We start from the raw sequence: 22761 nt of genomic DNA on the forward strand, positions 1-22761 counted from the left end.
TTTCTAAAACAGTTTGAATGGTGTCTGTGAGTATAACAGAACTCATATGGCAGGCCAAAACCTGAGAAGATTCCATGCAGGAAGTGGCCTGTCTGACAAGTCGTTGTTTATCTTGGCACTTTTTGTTGAAGTCTGAGGATCTTTGCTATAACGTGACACTTCCTACGGCTCCCATAGGCTCTCAGAGCCCGGGAAAAAGCTGAACGATATCGAGGCAGCCTCTGGCTGAAACACACTATCGCGTTTGGCAAGTGGCCGATCAGAGTACTATGGGCTTAGGCGCGTGCCCGAGTCGACCCCATGCTTTATTTTCTTTCGTCTGTTTACCTAAACGCAGATTCCCGGTCGGAATATTATCGCTTTTTTATGAGAAAAATGGCATAAAAATGTATTTTAAACAGCGGTTGACATGCTTCGAAGTACGGTAATGGAATATTAAAAAAAAAATGTCACGAATTGCGCCATGCTCGTCACCCTTATTTACCCTTTCGGATAGTGTCTTGAACGCACGAACAAAAAGCCGCTATTTGGATATAACAATGGATTATTTGGGACCAAACCAACATTTGTTATTGAAGTAGAAGTCCTGGGAGTGCATTCTGACGAAGACAGCAAAGGTAATAACATTTTTGTTATAGTAAATCTGACTTTGGTGAGTGCTAAACTTGCTGGGTGTCTAAATAGCTAGCCCTGTGATGCCGGGCTATCTACTGAGAATATTGCAAAATGTGCTTTCACCGAAAAGCTATTTTAAAATCGGACATATCGAGTGCATAGAGGAGTTCTGTATCTATAATTCTTAAAATAATTGTTATGCTTTTTGTGAACGTTTATCGTGAGTAATTTAGTAAATTCACCGGCAGTGTTCGGTGGGAATGCTAGTCACATGCTAGTCACATGCTAATGTAAAAAGCCTGTTTTTGATATAAATATGAACTTGATTGAACAAAACATGCATGTATTGTATAACATAATGTCCTAGGGTTGTCATCTGATGAAGATCATCAAAGGTTAGTGCTGCATTTAGCTGCGGTTTGGGTTTATGTGACATTATATGCTAGCTTGATAAATAGGTGTCTGATTATTTCTGGCTGGGTACTCTGCTGACATAATCTAATGTTTTGCTTTCGTTGTAAAGCCTTTTTGAAATCGGACAGTGTGGTTAGATTAACGAGAGTCTTGTCTTTAAAATGTTTTAAAATAGTCATATGTTTGAAAAATTGAAGTTTTTGCATTTTTGAGGTATTTGAATAACGCGCCACGGGATTACACTGGCTGTTGAGTAGGTGGGACGCAAGCGTCCCACCTAGCCCATAGAGGTTAACATCAGTACATAGCATCTCAACGTATTCCAAATAGCTTTATCCTTATTAATACATTTTATACAACCATTTAGATGCAAGTCCCATAGCTGAGGCTATTATATAAACAGTATTATGGTAATATGGCACTATTGTCTCTTCTGAGTATCACAAAATTGTACCAAGCGGACCAGTTCGTAGCTGGATTCTTCACCGATCTTTTATACCTTCTCCAGAACATAAATGTCGTTCGGTTCCCCAATTCTGTGAGTTAGAAGAATTTCCTTTGTCTCTCTATGAAACCCTTCTCTGTCTCAACTGGGCCATGCGTCAGGACATTCTCCTCTAGAATTTTACGACCGAGGTCCCAGAGTTTTTCCAGGTTAGGTGACATTCTCAAAACAAACCAAGGACAAATTTATTATCGACAGCTAATAATAGTAGGAGCAACAAAAAAAGAAATAAGCCAAAGTCCCAGATACTCCAAGACAGGTTACATTTCAGTTGGGCTTGAATGAACAAAGACTTGAGGTTCATTTTAACTGTCTCTCATTTTTCCCTAAGGACAGCGGTACATGTTTCACGACAAGCGGCTCATTACATTTTTTTTACCACAGTGTTTTCCATAAACATATATTTTCCATTTACATCAGAGTTCAAATGCATCTTTGCAGGACACTAAAAGCATAAAGTTGCAAAAATATTTTCAATATACCAGTTTATAGTAATGTAAATAAAAAACTGATATCGTAATGTAAATAAATATCAGATTTAGCCGGGATCTCTCTTTCCCCTTACACTTACTACCTGTTTGGCATCTAATACTATGAATCAGCAGTCAAATATTTGTACCTTCAGTTTGAATTCAAATGTTTGAGCATGCACCTTAAAAGGCAACAGCCATAATTGCAGTGAAATGTCAACCCCACCCACGTCCAACAGAAGAATATCTGTTCCCACACTATGAAAACAATGCCTATGACATAAAACATAAACCACAACAGAAATCTCTCCTCTTGGCACCACAAAGAGTTGCTAACTACCCAGCACCTAAAAATAGCCCAGGCGAGTGCGTGAGTGAAGCATCGTATTGTTGTCACTATTAATCAAGATGAAAAGTAAATGCCTCCAAGACACTGACTTCAAGCCAACCACAGCACCATGGGATCAAGCTAGTGAATGATGAATGTGAAGTCACTCACTCATACAGTATGGTTACTGTAGTACTGAGTAACTACAGATGGGGTCATGATGTGAATCAGCCAGCTGCATTCCATGGTATTTACATTTGTAAGTAATGGAATCCACCTCGTGCTCCGATAGTTACGTAAGCCGTTTTACTAACATGGAAGAAAAAAATTAAGGATATTTCACACTAAATTAAATTAAATTTGTCACATGCTTCGTAAACAACAGGTGTATACTAACAGTGAAAAGCTTTCTTATGGGCCCTTCCCAACAATGCAGAGAGAAAAAAATTGAAATAATCGAAAAATAATAACACCAGGAATAAATACACAATAAGTAACGATAACTCAGCCTGGTCTCATAGACTAGACGTAACATAGTAAACGTAAATCCGGGACACACAAATGAGTATGATAAGTTATGTTCTGTATGGTTACAGAAGACAGATGGTTACTTAAGGATGAAAGGAGGGTAGTTGGTCGGCGTATAATGTGAACATCTAGCAACCCAAAGGTTGCGTGTTCGAATCTCATCACGGACAACTTCAGTATTTTATTTAATTAGCAACTTTGCAAATAGTTACTACATTTTAGCTACTTTGCAACTACTTAGAATGTTAGCTAACCCTTTCCCTAACCGTAACCCTTTTAGCTAACCCTTCCCCTAACCTTAACCCTTTAACCTAACTCCTGACCTTAACCCTTAGTCTTAACCCTAATCCTAACCCCTAGCCTAGCTAGAATTAGTTTATTGTCAGGATAAACAGCCCTGCTGAGATTACCAAATTAAAAGAAACCTAGGACTTGCCGTAACTTGACTCTCTGCCTCACAAGTTACTTTCCTAGACTGTCTGTGTGAAGATTACCGTCTAACCTCGTTTCATGCCATCTCATAAGAAGTAATATAAAAGCTCTTTTGGTAATGGCTGTATTCATGCGAGGGCATTAGATTCCCAATCACCTCAGAGGATTTATGTGCTCATGCAAGGAGACTCCAGCCATTCAGGCTCAATTACGCTATTGATTAAGTTGCAAATTCTCCAACGAAAGGTGAGTCAAGCTGACCCCCTGCATGCAGTGATCCGCCTGAGACACTGCTGCGTTTTTACCGGAGTGGGGGGCAGAGAAGGTATTATTTATACAGCCTCCCCCTAATGGTGTCACTTCGCTGCTCAGTTACATTTGCTTTCCTGCATGTAAACCAACATGTTAATCAGATCTTCATCAAAGTTGTTCCTAAATCATTTATTTGGCTCGCATCCTATTTCCTTTAATGACTTGTAAATGAGGGCTGTGGGTGAGAGTGGAGCTATAGCTGGCCCAGGACCCTAGAGTGAAGACGGGGCCCAGTGGACACTGATGGGCTGACGGGGCCAGCTGCAGAAGTTCTCTAGGGGAGAGAGAAGAGGAGAGGAAGAGAGAGCAGAGTAGAGCAGAGGAGAGGAGGGGGGAAGAGGGAGGAGGGGAGAGGGCGGAGGGGACAGGAAGGATGGGAGAGGAAGAGGGAGGAGGGGAGAGGAAGAGGGAGGAGGGGAGAGGAAGAGGGCGGAGGGGAGAGGAAGAGGGCGGAGGGGAGAGGAAGAGGGAGGAGGGGAGAAAAAGGAGAAGGAAGGGAGAGGAAGAGAAAGGAAGGAAGGGCGAGGAAGAGGAAGGAAGGAAGGGAGAGGAAGAGGGAGGAGGGGAGAGGAAGAAGGAGGAGGCGAGGAGAAGAGAGGAGTGAGGAAGAGGGAGGAGGGGAAAGGAAGGGGGAGAGGAGGAGAGAGATTATTATGGGAGAAGGAGAAGGCAGAGAAGAGAGCAGAACAGAGCAGGGGAAAGGAGAGGACAGGAGGGGAGAAAAGGGGAGGAGAAGAAGAGCAGAGGAGAAGGGATGGGTGGAGGGGAGATCAGAGGAGAGAGCATCAGAACCAGCGTGTCTATCTCTCCAAATGGTAATCACGGTCCCACAGTGCTTTCTTTCCTGCCACTGAAGCGCCTGCAGTGTACTCTGTGCTCATCAGGTATGAGTATAGGAGAGATGGAATGGCAGGGTTACACAATTCATTCATTGGGAGAGATAATGTGTGTGACACAGGGAGTGGCAGGCACGGCTTTAAAAAAGGGAATTCACAACATACACTACCGTTCAAAAGTTTGGGGTCACTTAGAAATGTCCTTGTTTTTGAAAGAAAAGCAACTTTTTTTGTCCATTAAAATAACATCAAATTGATCAGAAATACAGTGTTGACATTGTTAATTAACACTCCTGTGTTCCAATGGCAAGTTGTGTTAGCTAATCCAAGTTTATAATTTTAAACGGCTAATTGATCACTAGAAAACCCTTTTGTAATTATGTTAGCACAGCTGAAAACTGTTGTTCTAATTAAAGAAGCAATAAAACTGGCCTTCTTTAGACTAGTTCAGTATCTGGAGCACCAACATTTGTGGGTTCGATTACAGGCTCAAAATGGCCAGAAACAAAGAACTTTCTTCTGAAACTTGTCAGCCTATTCTTGCTCTGAGAAATGAAGGCTATTCCATGCGAGAAATGGCCAAGAAACTGAAGATCTCGTACAATGCTGTGTACTACTCCCTTCACAGAACAGCGCAAACTGGCTCTAACCAGAATAGAAAGAGGAGTGGGAGGCCCCGGGGCACAACTGAGCAAGAGGACAAGTACATTAGAGTCTAGTTTGAGAAACAGACGCCTCACAAGTCCTCAACTGGCAGCTTCATTAAATAGTACCCGCAAAACACCAGTCTCAATGTCAACAGTGAAGAGGTGACTCCGGGATGCTGGCCTTCTATGCAGAGTTCCTCTGTCCAGTGTCTGTGTTCTTTTGCCCATCTTAATCTTTTATTTATTATTATTAAATATTTTGTAACATTTTTTTTTGGTCCTTGATACAACCCAATAGGTCGTCAATAAAACGTCACAATAAGGTGCAGAGCGTTCGATTTTCCTTCTGGGGGGCGAGAAGGTTTCTTCTCAAAATGCAACAACAATAAGAAATAATAAAAGAGAAGAATATGAATATAAAGTAAATGGCTCAGTAGAATAGAATAAACATTTTAGCATCAGTATAATACAGGAAGGCACAATTTATAGAATTATTATTTACACGTGTATAACGGGGGGCAGTGTATAAACTGGACAGCATTGTGAGTGTTAAATCATGATTGCTGCTGACAGACATGAATAGGCTACATTGATTGATGGAACAAATCAAATTGGCTAGCTAGCTAATAACAGATCATGTCAATATGGCTAGTTAACAAGCTAATAACAGATAATGTCAATATGGCTAGTTATTAACAAGGTAATAACAGATCAGGTCAATATGGCTAGTTAACAAGCTAATAACAGATAATGTCAATATGGCTAGTTATTAACAAGGTAATAACAGATCAGGTCAATATGGCTAGTTAACAAGCTAACTACAGATCCGTCGATATGGCTAGTTAACAAGCTAACTTCAAGGGGATAAACTAGATGGCTAGTTAACAAGCTAACTTCAAGGGGATAAACTAGATGGCTAGTTAACAAGCTAACTTCAAGGGGATAAACTAGATGGCTAGTTAACAAGCTAACTTCAAGGGGATAAACTAGATGGCTAGTTAACAAGCTAACTTCTAGGGGATAAACTAGATGGCTAGTTAACAAGCTAACTTCAAGGGGATAAACTAGATGGCTACTTAACAAGCTAACTTCAAGGGGATAAACTAGATGGCTAGTTAACAAGCTAACTTCTAGGGGATAAACTAGATGGCTAGTTAACAAGCTAACTTCAAGGGGATAAACTAGATGGCTAGTTAACAAGCTAACTTCTAGGGGATAAACTAGATGGCTAGTTAACAAGCTAACTTCAAGGGGATAAACTAGATGGCTAGTTAACAAGCTAACTTCTAGTGGAAAAAGTAGATGGGTAGTTAACAAGCTAATTCTAGTGGAAAAACTAGATGGCTAGTTAACAAGCTAATAACAGATCATGTCAATATGGCCAGTTAACAAGCTAACTTTCAAGGGATAAACTAGTAGTCCAACAAACAACTTTACCCGGACGTGCCGATGTCAGGCTTTGTCCAAAAGCCTAACCTCCGATGAATCAAGCTAAATGACACATGTTGTTAGCTTAGCTAGCTAACATGCCATATGGCTAGGCTATCCTCACGGACTGTATCTGAAATTACATGATCAGTTGATGTTTACTGATCATGAAAAGTATGCAGTTACTTGCTGTATAACTCTGATGATAGAGCTAAATGTGGAATAATCGAAAATGTGTAGTTCTGCTCTTCAAGAGGTGATGATATCAAAACCAAATAGTTATAACATTCATTTAACGATCCCTTGAAAACAGCACGCAGTTGTCAATGGTTTTAGCGGAGCTGGGGGGGGGAGTCTTCTTGCCCACCAGCAGCCATATCAAACGGTCTGCACCGTATTGTTTGGTTTTAGAGGGCTATTCTACTGAAGTTCTACACTCAAATAATTGTATTCTGTACTGTAAGAATTGTTAAAGCTATAAAGAATGGGGGGTGCACCAAAAAATGGTTAACGATGGATCAAATGCTTCCCTCCTAGCCCGATATTGGACTACAGGAGTCTAACGTCACTCCTTAGACCAAGGACCTAACATGTTCTGTTTGAAGGGGGAATTGGCTTTGGAAGCCAAAAAGCCAAATACTCCCGTATTTATTTTGATTCCAATTGTAAATCGATTCCAATTGCGGTACGGTTCTAGAAACCTAAATCTCTCTTTTGTCATATCACATCAAAAATAATTTCACAAATTCAAAATTACTGTACACCGGTGGGGGTTGCTGATGGGAGGACGGCTCGTTGCGGTGGCTGGAATGGAGTCCATGGAGTGGTATCAACCACATGGAAACCACGTCTTTGATGTGTTTGATGCCGTTCCATTTGACTCCATTCCGGCCATTGCTGTGGGCCGTCCTCCCATCAGCAGCCTCCACTTGCTGTACACTGCAGCCGACAGTAAGAGTCCAATGACTCTTATGTGTAATGGAATGGAACTGAGTCATGATCAAATGACTCTTATGTGTAATGGAATGGAACTGAGTCATGATCATATGACTCTTATGTGTAATGGAATGGAACCGAGTCATGATCATATGACTCTTATGTGTAATGGAATGGAACCGAGTCATGATCATATGACTCTTATGGTGTTTGCAACGCCAGGGTTGTGGGTTCGATTCCCACGGGGGGCCAGCACAGAAAAAAATGTATGAAATTGTATGAAATGTATGCATTCACTACTGTAAGTCGCTCTGGATAAGAGCGTCTGCTAAATGACTAAAACGTAAAACGTAAAAACGTATTGTGACATTTTATTGATAACAACCTATTTGCCAGGAAATACCCCATTGTGACGTTTTATTGAAAACCCCCCAAACCCTAAGACCTCCAGTAGATCCCAGAGAGAGTGAGAGAAATACAGTACAGAAACACTATTGACTTGAACCGCGCAAAAATATGACATAACCAGAGAGCACTTTGACTGATCCTCCACCTGCTTTTAATGAGGACAGTTTATTCGATAGCAACCCACTCGTCAATAACACCTGACTGACAGCCAGAGAAGGCCATTGACGGGCGCCCTTTTCTGCTGAGGCAAACCTCAGCGCTGCTGCCAACCCACAACTCCCATTATAATAAGGAAGCTACGCCGTATAACTGGACTGCCCCCCCCCCCAAAAAAAGAAACAAAATAGATCTCAACTGCCTATTCTGTACGTCTCATGGAGAAACAGACCAAGTGGAGATGATGTGTAAATAAATAAAAAGGGAGTTCCATGGCAGTGTGCATGGTCAGCAAGCCCAGCTCACCTCCAGTCTGGCTCTGCTTGCCTGCCTGCCCCCTCAACTGCTAAATAAGTTATAAACCACAGAGTCAGGTACATTTCCTCCTGCACCGCCGTCTGCTGAACGCCTTTAATAGCACCGAAGTACTGAATGGCCCCTCTCAAGATATATGATGCGTTTTGCAGTCCGGTTGTATTACGGTAGCTAAAGTTATTGATGATGTTGTCAGATCAACGTGTCATCATGGCTGAGGGATTACCTGACAGTTTACTCCAAACAGGATGCTGGATTTACAACATCCACCCTCCACTCTCGGAAACACTCAACAGTTTGTCTCTTTTTCACAGTGCAGGCATCTTTCAGTGACTGCCTCGTTTGTCTTTTTTCAGAGTATCAGTCCATTCATCTATTTTCTCTTTCTTTTTTCAGAGTATCAGTCCTTTCATCTATTTCCTCTTTCTTTTTTCAGAGTATCAGTCCTTTCATCTATTTCCTCTTTCTTTTTTCGGAGTATCAGTACTTTCGTCTCCTCAGTCCTATTCACCAATACCAAGGAAACCATAATGACACCCCTGAATCACATTCTGTTACTATTATTATGAAACATCATAAACTTCCATTAACCTCAGTAACTCTCCCACAATGCAATCGTCCAATGTTTTTTGTCTTTTCTGGTGTTTTCCCAGCGCACAATGACAGGTCACTACTGAAATGACCATTGAGGCCCAACATAAGTGGGCCCAGAGTAAAGTGGCAGGCAGGAGGACAGTGAGATTACTTGAAGTGCAATCCCCCTCTGCAGCTGTAATATTACTTATCCCGTTGGACCTATCCTCCATCCTTGCCTCACCCCTCCACACAAATGAGATTCTGCCATCTGTGCGTGGCAGCGGGGCAGCGTGGCAGAGCTTGTAAACGTCTCTCCTTGTCACTGGAGGCTGGATGTCTTATCTGGGAGAAGCAGTTTGAATGAACCACCCCTCTTCCATCAGAGCAGCTGCACAGAGCGTATCAAGGCTATTGTCTGAGGAGTTCTCTGTTATTTTTGTCATCCTTGAAACCCGTGTAAAAGAACTCTGATAAAGGATCAGGGAGACATCTGTCTTCTATTCAACCATTATAACAGGAGTCTACAAAATCACAGAAAAACACGGCTTTGGTGACATTGTAATCTCCTTGGTTGGTGAATAACAACAATATGAGTTATGTCTGTCTGTCCTATGTTGACATATCATGGGGTTATACTGGCACACCAGTTGTGTGATGTAATGATCATACAGTACGTTGAGCACTAATACAAATTGGATCATATTTTAACACTTACTAGACATCCCACTACAGTATTCAACATTGCTTGAGGTTTTTAAAGACTAAGAGTCACAATCTTGCCACAAAGAACCAAAACAATACTTAGAATAGAATGGATGGATGGGTTTTTTTTGTGTAGGGAACAAAAAAATGATGAGTGTGTGGTGTCAGTATTGCCTTTCCCTTTGAGTATTCCACCACCCTGGTCTCTCTAGCTGAGTACAGCCTGACCTGGGTATTCCACCACCCTGGTCTCTCTAGCTGAGTACAGCCTGACCTGGGTATTCTACCACCCTGGTCTCTCTAGCTGAGTACAGCCTGACCTGGGTCTCCTACCACCCTGGTCTCTCTAGCTGAGTACAGCCTGACCTGGGTCTCCTACCACCCTGGTCTCTCTAGCTGAGTACAGCCTGACCTGGGTCTCCTACCACCCTGGTCTCTCTAGCTGAGTACAGCCTGACCTGGGTATTCCACCACCCTGGTCTCTCTAGCTGAGTACAGCCTGACCTGGGTATTCTACCACCCTGGTCTCTCTAGCTGAGTACAGCCTGACCTGGGTATTCCACCACCCTGGTCTCTCTAGCTGAGTACAGCCTGACCTGGGTATTCCACCACCCTGGTCTCTCTAGCTGAGTACAGCCTGACCTGGGTATTCTACCACCCTGGTCTCTCTAGCTGAGTACAGCCTGACCTGGGTATTCTATCACCCTGGTCTCTCTAGCTGAGTACAGCCTGACCTGGGTATTCTACCACCCTGGTCTCTCTAGCTGAGTACAGCCTGACCTGGGTATTCCACCACCCTGGTCTCTCTAGCTGAGTACAGCCTGACCTGGGTCTCCTACCACCCTGGTCTCTCTAGCTGAGTACAGCCTGACCTGGGTATTCTACCACCCTGGTCTCTCTAGCTGAGTACAGCCTGACCTGGGTATTCCACCACCCTGGTCTCTCTAGCTGAGTACTGCCTGACCTGGGTATTCCACCACCCTGGTCTCTCTAGCTGAGTACAGCCTGACCTGGGTCTCCTACCACCCTGGCCTGAGCTGCCTCTAGTCCTCTCAACAGACTGATCTCCTGCCTTGGTAAAACATCTGACTCCCCCTAACTAACCACAACTCCTTGCACACACACGCGCGCACACACACACACACACACACACACACACACACACACACACACACACACACACACACACACACACACACACACACACACACACACACACACACACACACACACACACACACACACACACACACACACACACACACTCGCTCTCTCTCTCTCTCTCTCTCTCTCTCTCTCTCTCTCTCTCTCTCTCTTCCTTCCCAATGCAAATGTGGAGCTTTCAGTTATCCGACTTAGTGTGCTGTCAGAGCCCAAGACTGACTCCACTGACTCCACAGACATAAATGGATCCCCTCTCAAAACCTGCAGCTTATATCCGTCCCGAGGTGCCAGCAGATTTCTGCACACAGACGATCCGCTTTGGAGAGGGCATGACTGTGAAATAAGATGCTACAGCTGCAGTAGCAGTGGCCCCGTCAAGTTACAGGTTCATCTGAGCCTCACGTGGAATGAAAATTACTTTTTGGGTCAGGTACCCGCAATTCTGTTAGCTGGCTGTCTAGAAACGTTGTTTGATGACAGACATTTGTGACAGAAAGATGATTAAGGCGCATGAAGCCAAATGAACTTCAGATCGTACTAATGACCGTACAAACATATTAATGTAAACCATTAATTTAGCGAGCCATAATAGATCACATATGGTCCAGCCCCATTAGAACAGGACTCACAGCTTCTTCTAGATGGCGTCTGAGTGGGTGCTTGTCCGACGCAAGAGAAAGGGGTGGGTGGGTTATAAAGTACATGGTTTGCTCTTCTCTGTCGAATAAGTCTTTGTAGTCCATTTGAGGAGGTAAAGTAGCATCACAAACATCCAAGAGTATATTACAGGAGCCTGGGTCCAACACATCATTACATAGGAATCAATAGAAGAGCGGGCTGGTCAACACGTTGTCTTTTCCTTTTCCTCGCAAAAAAGATCACTACAGGGAACACTTCGGGGAACACTACAGGGAGCACTACAGGGAGCACTACAGGGAACACTTCTGGGAACACTACAGGGAGCACTACAGGGAGCACTACAGGGAACACGACAGGGAACACTACAGGGAACACTTCTGGGAACACTACAGGGAGCACTACAGGGAGCACTACAGGGAACACTACAGGGAGCACTACTGGGAGCACTACAGGGAACACTACAGGGAACACTACAGGGAGCACTACAGGGAGCACTACTGGGAGCACTACAGGGAGCACTACTGGGAACACTACAGGGAGCACTACTGGGAACAGTACTGGGAGCACTACAGGGAGCACTACAGGGAGCACTACAGGGAGCACTACTGGGAGCACTACAGGGAACACTACAGGGAGCACTACTGGGAGCACTACAGGGAACACTACTGGGAACACTACAGGGAACACTTCTGGGAACACTACAGGGAGCACTACAGGGAACACTTCTGGGAACACTACAGGGAGCACTACAGGGAACACTTCTGGGAACACTACAGGGAGCACTACAGGGAGCACTACAGGGAACACTACAGGGAGCCCTACTGTGAGCACTACAGGGAACACTACTGGGAGCACTACTGGGAGCACTACAGGGAGCACTACAGGGAGCACTACAGGGAACACTACAGGGAGCACTACAGGGAGCACTACAGGGAGCACTACAGGGAACACTACAGGGAGCACTACAGGGAACACTACAGGGAACACTACAGGGAACACTACTGGGAGCACTACTGGGAGCACTTCTGGGAACACTTCTGGGAGCACTACAGAGAGCGCTACCTGGAGCACTACAGGGAGCACTACAGAGAACACTACAGGGAACACTACAGGGAGCACTACTGGGAACACTACTGGGAGCACTACAGGGAACACTACAGGGAGCACTACAGGGAGCACTACAGGGAGCACTACTGGGAGCACTACTGGGAACACTACAGGGAACACTACTGGGAGCACTACTGGGAACACTACTGGGAACACTACTGGGAACACTACAGGGAGCACTACAGGCAGCACTACTGGGAGCACTACTGTGAGCATTACAGGGAACACTACAGGGAACACTACAGGGAGCACTACAGGGAGCACTACTGGGAGCACTACAGGGAGCACTACATGGAGCACTACTGGGAGCACTACAGGGAGCACTACAGGGAACACTACAGGGAGCACTACTGGGAGCACTACAGGGAACACTACAGGGAACACTACAGGGAGCATTACTGGGAGCACTACAGGGAGCACTACTGGGAACACTACTGGGAACACTACTGGGAACACTACAGGGAGCACTACAGGGAGAATTACTGGGAGCACTACAGGGAGCACTACTGGGAACACTACTGGGAACACTACAGGGAACACTAGTGGGAGCACTACTGGGAGCACTACTGGGAACACTACTGGGAACACTACTGGGACCACTACAGGGAACACTACAGGGAGCACTTCTGGGAGCACTACAGGAGCACTACTGGGAGCACCAAACAGTAAGCCTGTGTTTCTTTTCTTTCATTTTCCTCATTGTCCCCCGAGGGTCGAGGGTCGTTATATCCCTGTACCAGATAGTCCTTCTCTGATTACACACACAGCCCAGCGGCAAGGCTATTAGTGGGGAATCAAACACACACTGGTGATATTTAGTCTGAATACACCAGTTTACAAGCATTCTTCACACATTCAATTAAACAATACATATCTGATATGACCTTTTAGAATGGATACTACCTTGGGTAATTTATTAAGACCTGAATTCTAACTTGAGATATGTGTGAATGTAACTTCAGTGTTTGTGCAAATCTTCCATTGACCTCAATGTGTGATTGATGTGAAAGTTTGGCCCTTGGATCATCCTAGCCAGGGTTTTCCTTGGGCTACCTAAGGAATATTTTGGTAATATTTTGGGAGCTTGTCCGGTATAAATGGCAATAATTGAGGGCTTATCTGAGATCAACCTATTACCCTACACCTCCAGGGCCTTACCTCGGACCACAATGGTGGTAGACTTCTTAGCCGGGTTGCCCACGTTGTTGCTGGCTACACAGCTGTAAACGCCTGCTTCCTCTATGGAGATGGCGGGCAACGTGAGGGTCCCTCCGTTAAGGACGCTCTTCTTGGGCAGCTCGTCCGCGCTGTGCACCCAGGTGAGTGTGGGTGTGGGATCCCCCCCGGAGGTCACACACACCAGGGTCACGGTCTGCCCGGGGTTCACCACGATGGGGTCCTCCACCAGCAGCTTAATGGTGGGGGATGCTGAAAACACAAGATTAAAATAGAATGCATTATATTTGTATTTATTAGGGATCCTCATTAGCTGTTGCCAAGGCAGCAGCTACTCTTCCTGGGGTCCAAACACATTAAGGCACTTACATTAGATATAAAACAAAAGATAAAACATTACATCATATAACACTATTACACCACTACATATCTACAATACAAAATATATAATACCACCATGAAACAATATTATAATGTACGTGTGTGTAGAGTGCGTGTGCTAGAGCTTGTGTGCGTATGCGTGTGTCTGTACCTGTATGTGTGTCTCTTCACGGTCCTTGCTGTTCCATAAGGTGTATTTGTACCAGTTTTTTTTGTCAATGTCAATAAGTGATCTCGGGAAAAAACTGAATTAAAATCACCCGCCAGCTACTCAATTAGGTTCTTTAGATGAGAGGTATGAAAAGTGAAACTAGAATTAGTGGCGGAAGCAGGGAGGTAGCTCCACCCGCTCTCTCTTTGTGTGTTTCGGCCAAGTCTATGGGCCAAATGTCCCCTCCCCTTCGAAATTCAAATGCACACAACTGTGAAATCTGTACAAATAATCAGGGACGATAAATCAGCGGAACAATTGTTCCTCGTTATTTGTCACATCCCACATTACAATACCATTTACTGTATGTTACGTACCTCTGTCCCTGAGAAATGTGTCAATAGTCAACAAACAAGTCAATAGGTACTGTAATTGCTGTAAACTGAGTAGTATTTACCTCTTAATGATGCTCTGAAATGGTACCTTTGTCACAACGTCCAATCTGATAGAAAGTCTATCATATGACTTTTCTGTTTCCTGAAAACCAATATCCTAGCTAACATTTGGTTCTATAGTGTAGCTATATAGTTGGTATTAGGGTGTAAGCTCATAACCCAGCTAACACATAATGTTCTGAGAACCATATGTTTCTTAGAGCATGGTGTGAGCATGGCTGTCTTATGGTTATTTTGCATATAACCTTCCCACAGGGGTCTGGGAATGGTGCAGGATAGTTGCTTGGCTTTGGAAATTGTTCCGTGGGAATTTCAGTACTTCCGCATAACGTATCATACAGGTTTCCTCATGTTCACAGAATGTTCAGAGAACCTTAGGAAACATTGTTCTTTTGTGGGAATTTCAGTACTTCAGCATAACGTCTCCTACAGGTTTCCTCATGGTTCTATTTAAAGTAATGTTCTCAGAACATTCAGAGAACTTCCTTTTGGAATTTTAGAAAACTTTAGTAATATTCAGAGAACGTTCTAAGAATGTTCATTCCGTTCTCAGCGTCAACAAAACTCTCTATCCTACACCCTGTTAAGTGTGTTCAGGTGTGTTCACTTGATTTAATGAGTGCTTGTTACCTTTAAAATGAGGTCCGTTTGAATAAACTACAATGAAAAGCTTTGCATGAGTTAAGAAAAAGGATTGCTAGCTCCATCCTTGTGGCCCAGTGGACTAATTCCATGGATAGAGAACAGAAGATCATATGTTTAAATCTCACTGACGCTGTGTCACAATAAAATATATTTCCATGTGTCCCATCTATGCTTGGCTTTCAAAAGAGTTAAACTAAGCTAGCAGTGTTATTAAAAGTCTTATTGAAACATTCTGTGAACATTTTTAAGGAAGTATTTCAAAAATCTCCAAAGAACCATTCACAACATTTAGAGAATGTTCTCAGAATTTCCGTTCTCAGAATGTAAATAAAACCTCCTAGGAAAACCTTCAGGGAACCATAGTAAAACATTCTCAGAACCTTTTCTGTTACATTGTCAGAATGTTTAAAAAACGTTCAGTTTTACCGGTCAGGAAATGTATGGCTTCATTCCCAGAACTAATGGAAAACCAAAAATGTACATTCCCACAACTTCCAAGAAACCAAATGTGCAGGCTGGGATATCCATAGGCACATGGCTTCTCCATTCCTAGTAGTGGGATACATGTCTATAAAAGCTAGGCATAAGCTAGCCTGCTGACGTACACTTTAAGTTCAATCAATGTGGTTTGCGGGGGAAAGGGCCAGAGCAGGAAACCTGCAGGGCGGTGTATTGGGACCTTTATCATTATTGGTCTTATGTGTGGCTGAAGCATCACAGAGAAAAATGCAGATCGCAGAAGGGCCAAAGGTTATCATTGGGGAACAACAACAGGCGTCGAGGGAGCCACAGAGCAGTGCTAGGGGCCCACGGGGTATTTACTTCGGAATATGGAATATACAGTGCATTCTGAAAGAATTCAGACCCCTTGAATTTTGTTGCATAAGAGCCTTATTCTAAAATGTATAAATATTTTTTTTCCCCCTCATCAATATACAGACAATACCCCATAATGACAAAGCGAAAACAGGTTTTTAGACATTTTTGCAAAAGTTATTAAAAATAAAATAAACAGAAATACCTTATTTACATAAGTATTCAGACCCTTTGCTATGAGATTCGAAATTGAGCTCAGGTGCATCCTGTTTCCATTGATCATCCTTGACTGGAGTCCACCTGTGGTAAATTAAATAGATTCAACATAATTTGGAAAGGCACACACCTGTCTATATAAGGTCCCACAGTTGACAGTGCATGTCAGAGCAAAAACCAAGCCATAAGGTCGAAGGAATTGTCAGTAGAGCTCCGAGACAGGATTATATCGAGGCACAGATCTGAGGAAGGGTACCAAAAAATGTCTGCTGCATTGACAGTCCCCAAGAACACAGTGGCCTCCATCATTCTTAAATGGAAGAAGTTTGGAACCACCAAGACTCTTCCTAGAGGATACCCCAAACAGAAGCTATGGATTACAGGCAACATTCGCACTGAGCTAAAGGGTAGAGCTGCCGCTTTCAAGGTGCGGGACTCTAACCCGGAAGCTAATAAGAAATCCTGCTATGCCCTCTGACGAACCATCAAACAGGCAAAGCGCCAACACAGGACTAAGATTGAACCGTACTACACCGGCTCTGACGCTCGTCAGATGTGGCAGGACCTGCAAACTACTAGACTACAAAGGGAAGCACAGCTGCGAGCTGCCCAGTGACACAAGCCTACCAGACAACCTAAATCACTTCTATGCTCGCTTCGAGGCAAGCAACACCGAGGCATGCATGAGAGCATCAGCTGTTCCGGACGGCTATTCCGGACGACTTTAAACAGGTCAACATTCACAAGGGCGCTGGGCCAGACGGATTACCAGGACGTGAGCTCCGGGCATGTGCTGACCAACTGGCAGGTGTCTTCACTGACATTTTCAACATGTCCCTGATTGAGTCTGTAATACCAACATGTTTCAAGCAGACCACCATAGTCCTTGTGCCCAGGAACACTAAGGTAACCTGCCTAAATGACTACCTACCTGTAGCACTCACATCCGCAGCCATGAAGTGCTTTGAAAGGCTGGTCATGGCTCACATTAACACCATTATCCCAGAAACGCTAGACCCACTCCAATTTGCATACCGCTCAAACAGATTCACAGATGATGCAATCTCTATTGCACTCCACACAGCCCTTTCCCACCTGGACAAAAGGAACACCTAGGTGAGAATGCTATTCATTGACTACAGCTCAGCGTTCAACACAATGGTGTCCTCAAAGCTCATCACTAAGCTAAGGATCCTGGGACTAAACACCTCCCTCTGCAACTGGATCCTGGACTACCTGACGGGCCGCCCCGAGGTGGTGAGGGTAGGTAGCAACACATCTGCCACGCTGATCCTCAACACTGGAGCCCATCAGGGGTGCATGCTCAGTCCCCTCCTGTACTCCCTGTTCACCCACAACTGCATGGCCAGGCACGACTCCAACACCATCATTAAGTTTGCAGACGACACAACAATGGTAGGCCTGATCACCGACAACGACGAGACAGCCTATAGGGAGGAGGTCAGAGACCTGGCCGGGTGGTGCCAGAATAACAACCTATCCCTCAACATGATCAAGACAAAGGAAATGATGGTGGACTACAGGAAAAGGAGGACCGAGCACGCCCCCATTCTCTGCGACGGGGCTGTAGTGGAGCAGGTTGAGAGCTTCAAGTTCCTTGGTGTCTACATCACCAACAAACTAGAATGGTCGAAACACACCAAGACAGTCATTAAAAGGGCACGAAAAAACCTATTCCCCCTCGGGAGACTGAGAAGATATGGCATAGGTCCTCAGATCCTCAAAAGGTTATACAGCTGCAACATTGAGAGCATCCTGACTGGTTGCATCACTGCCTGGTACGGCAACTGTCACTACAGAGGCTAGTGCGTACGGCCCAGCACATCACTGGGGCTCAGCTGCCTGCCATCCAGGACCTCTACACCAGGCGGTGTCAGAGGAAGGCCCTAAAAATTGTCAAAGACCCCAGCCACCCCAGTCATAGACTGTTCTCTCTGCTACCGCATGGCAAGCGGTACTGGAGCGCCAAGTCTAGGACCAAAAGGCTTCTCAACAGCTTTTACCCCCAAGCCATAAGACTCCTGAACAGGTAATCATATGGCTACCCGGACTATTTGCATTGTGTCCCGCCACCCCCCCAACCCCTCTTTTACGCCGCTGCTACTCTCTGTTTATCATCTATGCATAGTCACTTTAACTATACCTACATGTACAAATTACCTCAATTAGCCAGACTAACCGGTGCCCCTGCACATTGACTCTGTACCGGTACCCCCTGTATATAGCCTCACTACTGTTATTTTACGGTTTGCTTTTTTTATTTCTGTACTTATCTATTGTTTACCTAATACCTATTTTTTACTTACAAATTGCACGTTTGGTTAGGGCTTGTAAGTAAGAATTTCACTGTAAAATCCACACCTGTTGTATTCGACGCACGTGACAAATAACCTTTGATTTGATGTGATAGAGCTGGCCGCCCGTCCAAACTGAGCAATCGGGGAGAAGGGCCTTGGTCAGGGAGGTGACTAAGAACCTGATGGTCACTCTGACAGAGCTCCAGAGTTCCTCTGTGGAGATGGGAGAACCTTCCAGGAAGACAACAATCTCTGCAGCACTCCACCAATCAGGCCTTTATGGTAGAGTGGCCAAGGCACATGACAGCCCGCATGAAGTTCACCTTCCAACAGGACAATGACCCTAAGCTCACAGCCAAGACAAAGCAGGAGTGGCTTCGGGACAAGTCTCTGAATGTCCTTGAGTGGCCCAGCCAGAGCCCGGACTTAAACCCAATCAAACATCTCTGGAGCTTTGCAGCGACGCTCCCCATCCAACCTGACAGAGCTTGAGAGGATCTGAAGAGAAGAATGGGAGAAACCCCAAATACAGGGGTGCCAATCTTGTAGCGTCATACCCAAGAAGACTCAAGGCTGTAATCACTGCCAAAGGTGCTTCAACAAAGTACTGAGTAAAGGGTCTGAATACTTATGTAAATGTGATCATTTGCAAAAATGTCTCAAAACTTGTTTTTGCTTTGTCATTATGGGGTATTGTGTGTAGACTGATGAGGGGGAAAAAACAATTGAATCAATTTTAGAATAAAGCTGTAACGTAACAAAATGTGGACAATGTCAAGGGGTCTGAATACTTTCCAAATGCGCTGTATAACCCCGGAACATGAATAGAGGTGTCCCCTAGGGGAACTTGGAGAGCAATCAGGGGTTAATGACATCTGGCCAATGGAAAGGACAACTGCTACTACGCAACCAAATCTAAATCTCAGCTAAATCTTCCCACCTCAGGAGAAGGTAAGGAAGGATGGGGCCTAATCAAGTGGCCCCAAACCTCTTAAAAGTCACAAATTGTGTTTCTAGTGTCAAGTACCTGCAGTCCTTTTTAAATTACAGTCACTTAATTTGGTTGTAAATTGAGACACCTGTCTCCTTGCTACAGATTTACTTGCTGTAATGGAGAGGTTGTGGACAAAGCCGAGATGAATTGACTATAATTAAGAGAGACAACGGGTGCTTATCGCTATTCATGGCGGAATCTGTGGATCCTTGAAGTTTGAGTGCTAAACATTACGAAGCAAGGTTCTCAGCCGCCCCAAAGCTTTACCTGTTTTGTTGGAGAGTTTGAAGAGGACATTCTTGTTGGCGATACCACACACATTCCGGACCGAGGCGATGCAGCTGTAGTTGGCGTAATCCTGAGGTCGAAGGTTCTTCAGCTTTAGAATCTTGGTCTCCCCCTGCAACTCGGAAAGAAACACAGTGTTGCACCGCCTTGTGCTGCACCGCCTTGCTCAGGCCTCTCGCTCTTAATGTGTCTTACAAAAGGGTAAGACAGCAGTGGTATTGACCTCGTCTCTTCATCTCACACACATCAAAGAGCTTCCTTGGCAGCGTTTCAACAATGAGCTCATTCCCCATCTTCAAACGAGGAGTATTATCTTTATACCAAGCTTTCCAATTCATTAAGTTCATTAGTTGTCTATTTGGATGTGCTTGAAACAGTGCGCTTGGAACAAATGTCAAGATGCCTACATGTGCTATTAATACCCACATAAATGATTTTACCAACAACAGCTGTTTTGTCTGATCTCGTGTATACCTCCATCTTTGTGGCACTGGCAACATACTTCCAATATGCTACTTATGTTACTTATGTTCTTAATTAAAGGCATGCTCCAGTACTTGGGCGACTAGTAAGTATTTTTTAACCCTTTACACTCGTACCCATATACGGGTTGAAAATGGCATATTTGGGCACTGATAAACGCCTATAATGGAACGCGGTGGCTGTACACCAACATGCTATACATAACGTCAGAGCTCTGGCGCTGTACGGGTTTTGACTGACAGACGTTCTGAGCCGTTCCCTCCAGCTAATTAGGCAACTTTCGCAAATGTCTTGCTGTCTGAGTGAGGGAAATGTTGTACATTAAGATGACTCTATGTATTTTGAAAATTAGACATTGAGTATTATAATAAATACCACTTTGATGTCATACAAGTCAGCCAAACACCCGAGAGTCCAAATGTGCACATCACATTTACATATCATAAAACTTCTCATATACAGTGTCAACATTTATGATCACTATGTTTGATGTACAGTTCCAAGATGACATGGAGTCATACCCTAGGTTGTTCTGAACAGAACGAGCCTGTTTGTCCATTGTGAAGAAAATTTGCCGGGGCACACGTACCTGAATGCACTCATAACTGAACTATACGCACCAAAATTATTAACAGTTTCCCTGAATTGCACTGTAAAAGCCTAACACTGCAATATCATATTTTATAACTTAGTTGATCATTTTGGCAATAGAACAGGCGTGCAAATTATGCCCACCTGACCCAGATTGTGATTTATAATGGACCATTTTTGGATTCAGTAAACAACAATAGTAATTGTGTGATGGCAGGGATGCAGGGTTGTGTTCCAAACAAAACAACTACAAGTGTGTTAGCTCTAGTTCCTCAGCGGCACAGCTAGGAGAGATCAGAAAAGCACCTGATATGTAGTTGAAGACTCTTCTTTGAGTCATAAAAGTGCATTGAAATTACAGTGCACCAGTTAGTTCTCTAACTCAAACCTGTGTATTTTTTTTTGTTTTATGTCGCACCTAACCCACATTTTCCAGGAATATTTTTGTTGTTGTTAATATTTTACCCACTTCCTTCTCCCAATTTGAATTACTATCTTGTCTCATTGCTGAAACTCCCCACCGGGCTCAGTAGAGGCGAAGGTCAAGTCATGCGTCCTCCGAAACATTGACGTGCCAAACCGCGCTCCTTAACACTCACCCGCTTAACCCAGAAGCCAGCTGCACCAATGTGTCGGAGGAAACACCGTTCAACTGACGACCCATGTCAGCCTGCAGGCACCTGGCCCGCCACAAGGAGTCGCTAGAATGCAATGAACCCCCTGTCCAAACCCTCCCCTAACCCAGACGACGCTGGGCCAATTGTGCGTCGGCCTATGGGACTCCCAGTCATGGCCAGTTGTGACATAGCCTGGGATGGAACTCGGGTCTGTAGTGACACCTCAAGCACTGCGATGCAGTACCTTAGACCACTGTGCCACTCGGGAGGCCCTCAGGAATATTTCTTATCATGTTACAGAATGTATCCAGAGTATTTTAGGATTTAAGATTTCGTTATCAAAAAATGAGTCGAAAAGTTCAGTAAATCTAAAACTCAAATAAAATCAACAGTGTAATGTTTAGATTCAGTCTTGTGTCAGGTAAACTGTTCTGTACTCTAATAAATTGTCCCATCATCTCCAAATTGTTCCCTTTCAATTGCTACCATGGTTTTGCATATGCTTTTTATATATTTCTTCTGTAAGAAACATTTTCATTTAGCCCTATCCCATATAGGCCAATTTCTACGAGTGTTATAGGCCAACTCCCACGAGTGCAAGGGGTTAAACCTCCCACTTTTGGGCAAGATGTGTACTGTCTTACCTCAGTTATCCTCAAAATCTCTTGTTTGAAAGCAACTTTTTTGGAAACTGTGTGGCGTCATTTCCCCTACATTTGCCCCACGTCGGCCAGCACCCTAGCAATTTGAGTATCAGCCAATGAGCTTCAAGCAAGAAGCACACACACAGTAGAGCGAGAGAGTGCAATGATGTGGCGCACAAATCTGCACATCGTGGGCGTTACTTTCAGAACTGGCTAAAAAGTATACAAAAGTACAGGAGAATCTCCTTAAAACTCATGAGGGCATTACAAGGCTGAGGATGGCACACATTGTGAAGTCTACCTGAAAAACTAGGTCCTAATGTCTCTGTGTCTGTGTGTGTCTGTGTGTGAGTGAGTGAGTGAGTAAAAACATACTTTAAGCCCCTGAAGTGGCGTCTCCCTCTGCTCATTACAACCACATCTGAAATGTGGGAGTTTCATACTACCGCAAGCCCAAGCTGTTCCCTT

General features: G+C 44.3%; 1 protein-coding gene across 1 annotated transcript in view; it reads right to left on the reverse strand.

The window, feature by feature from the left end:
- mdga2a (MAM domain containing glycosylphosphatidylinositol anchor 2a) overlaps window positions 1–22761 on the reverse strand; it is a 206916-nt gene that overhangs the window by 98992 nt on the left and 85163 nt on the right. Inside the window, exons 5-6 of the mRNA XM_014210233.2 lie at window positions 19938–20070; window positions 13677–13946 (exon numbers count right to left, since the gene is read on the reverse strand). Of these exons, the coding sequence (XP_014065708.2) occupies window positions 13677–13946; window positions 19938–20070 (403 nt within the window). The remainder of the gene's footprint in view (window positions 1–13676; window positions 13947–19937; window positions 20071–22761) is intronic.

Source organism: Salmo salar, chromosome ssa01, assembly GCF_905237065.1.
Source record: "Salmo salar chromosome ssa01, Ssal_v3.1, whole genome shotgun sequence".
Classification (NCBI taxonomy): Eukaryota; Metazoa; Chordata; class Actinopteri; order Salmoniformes; family Salmonidae; genus Salmo; species Salmo salar.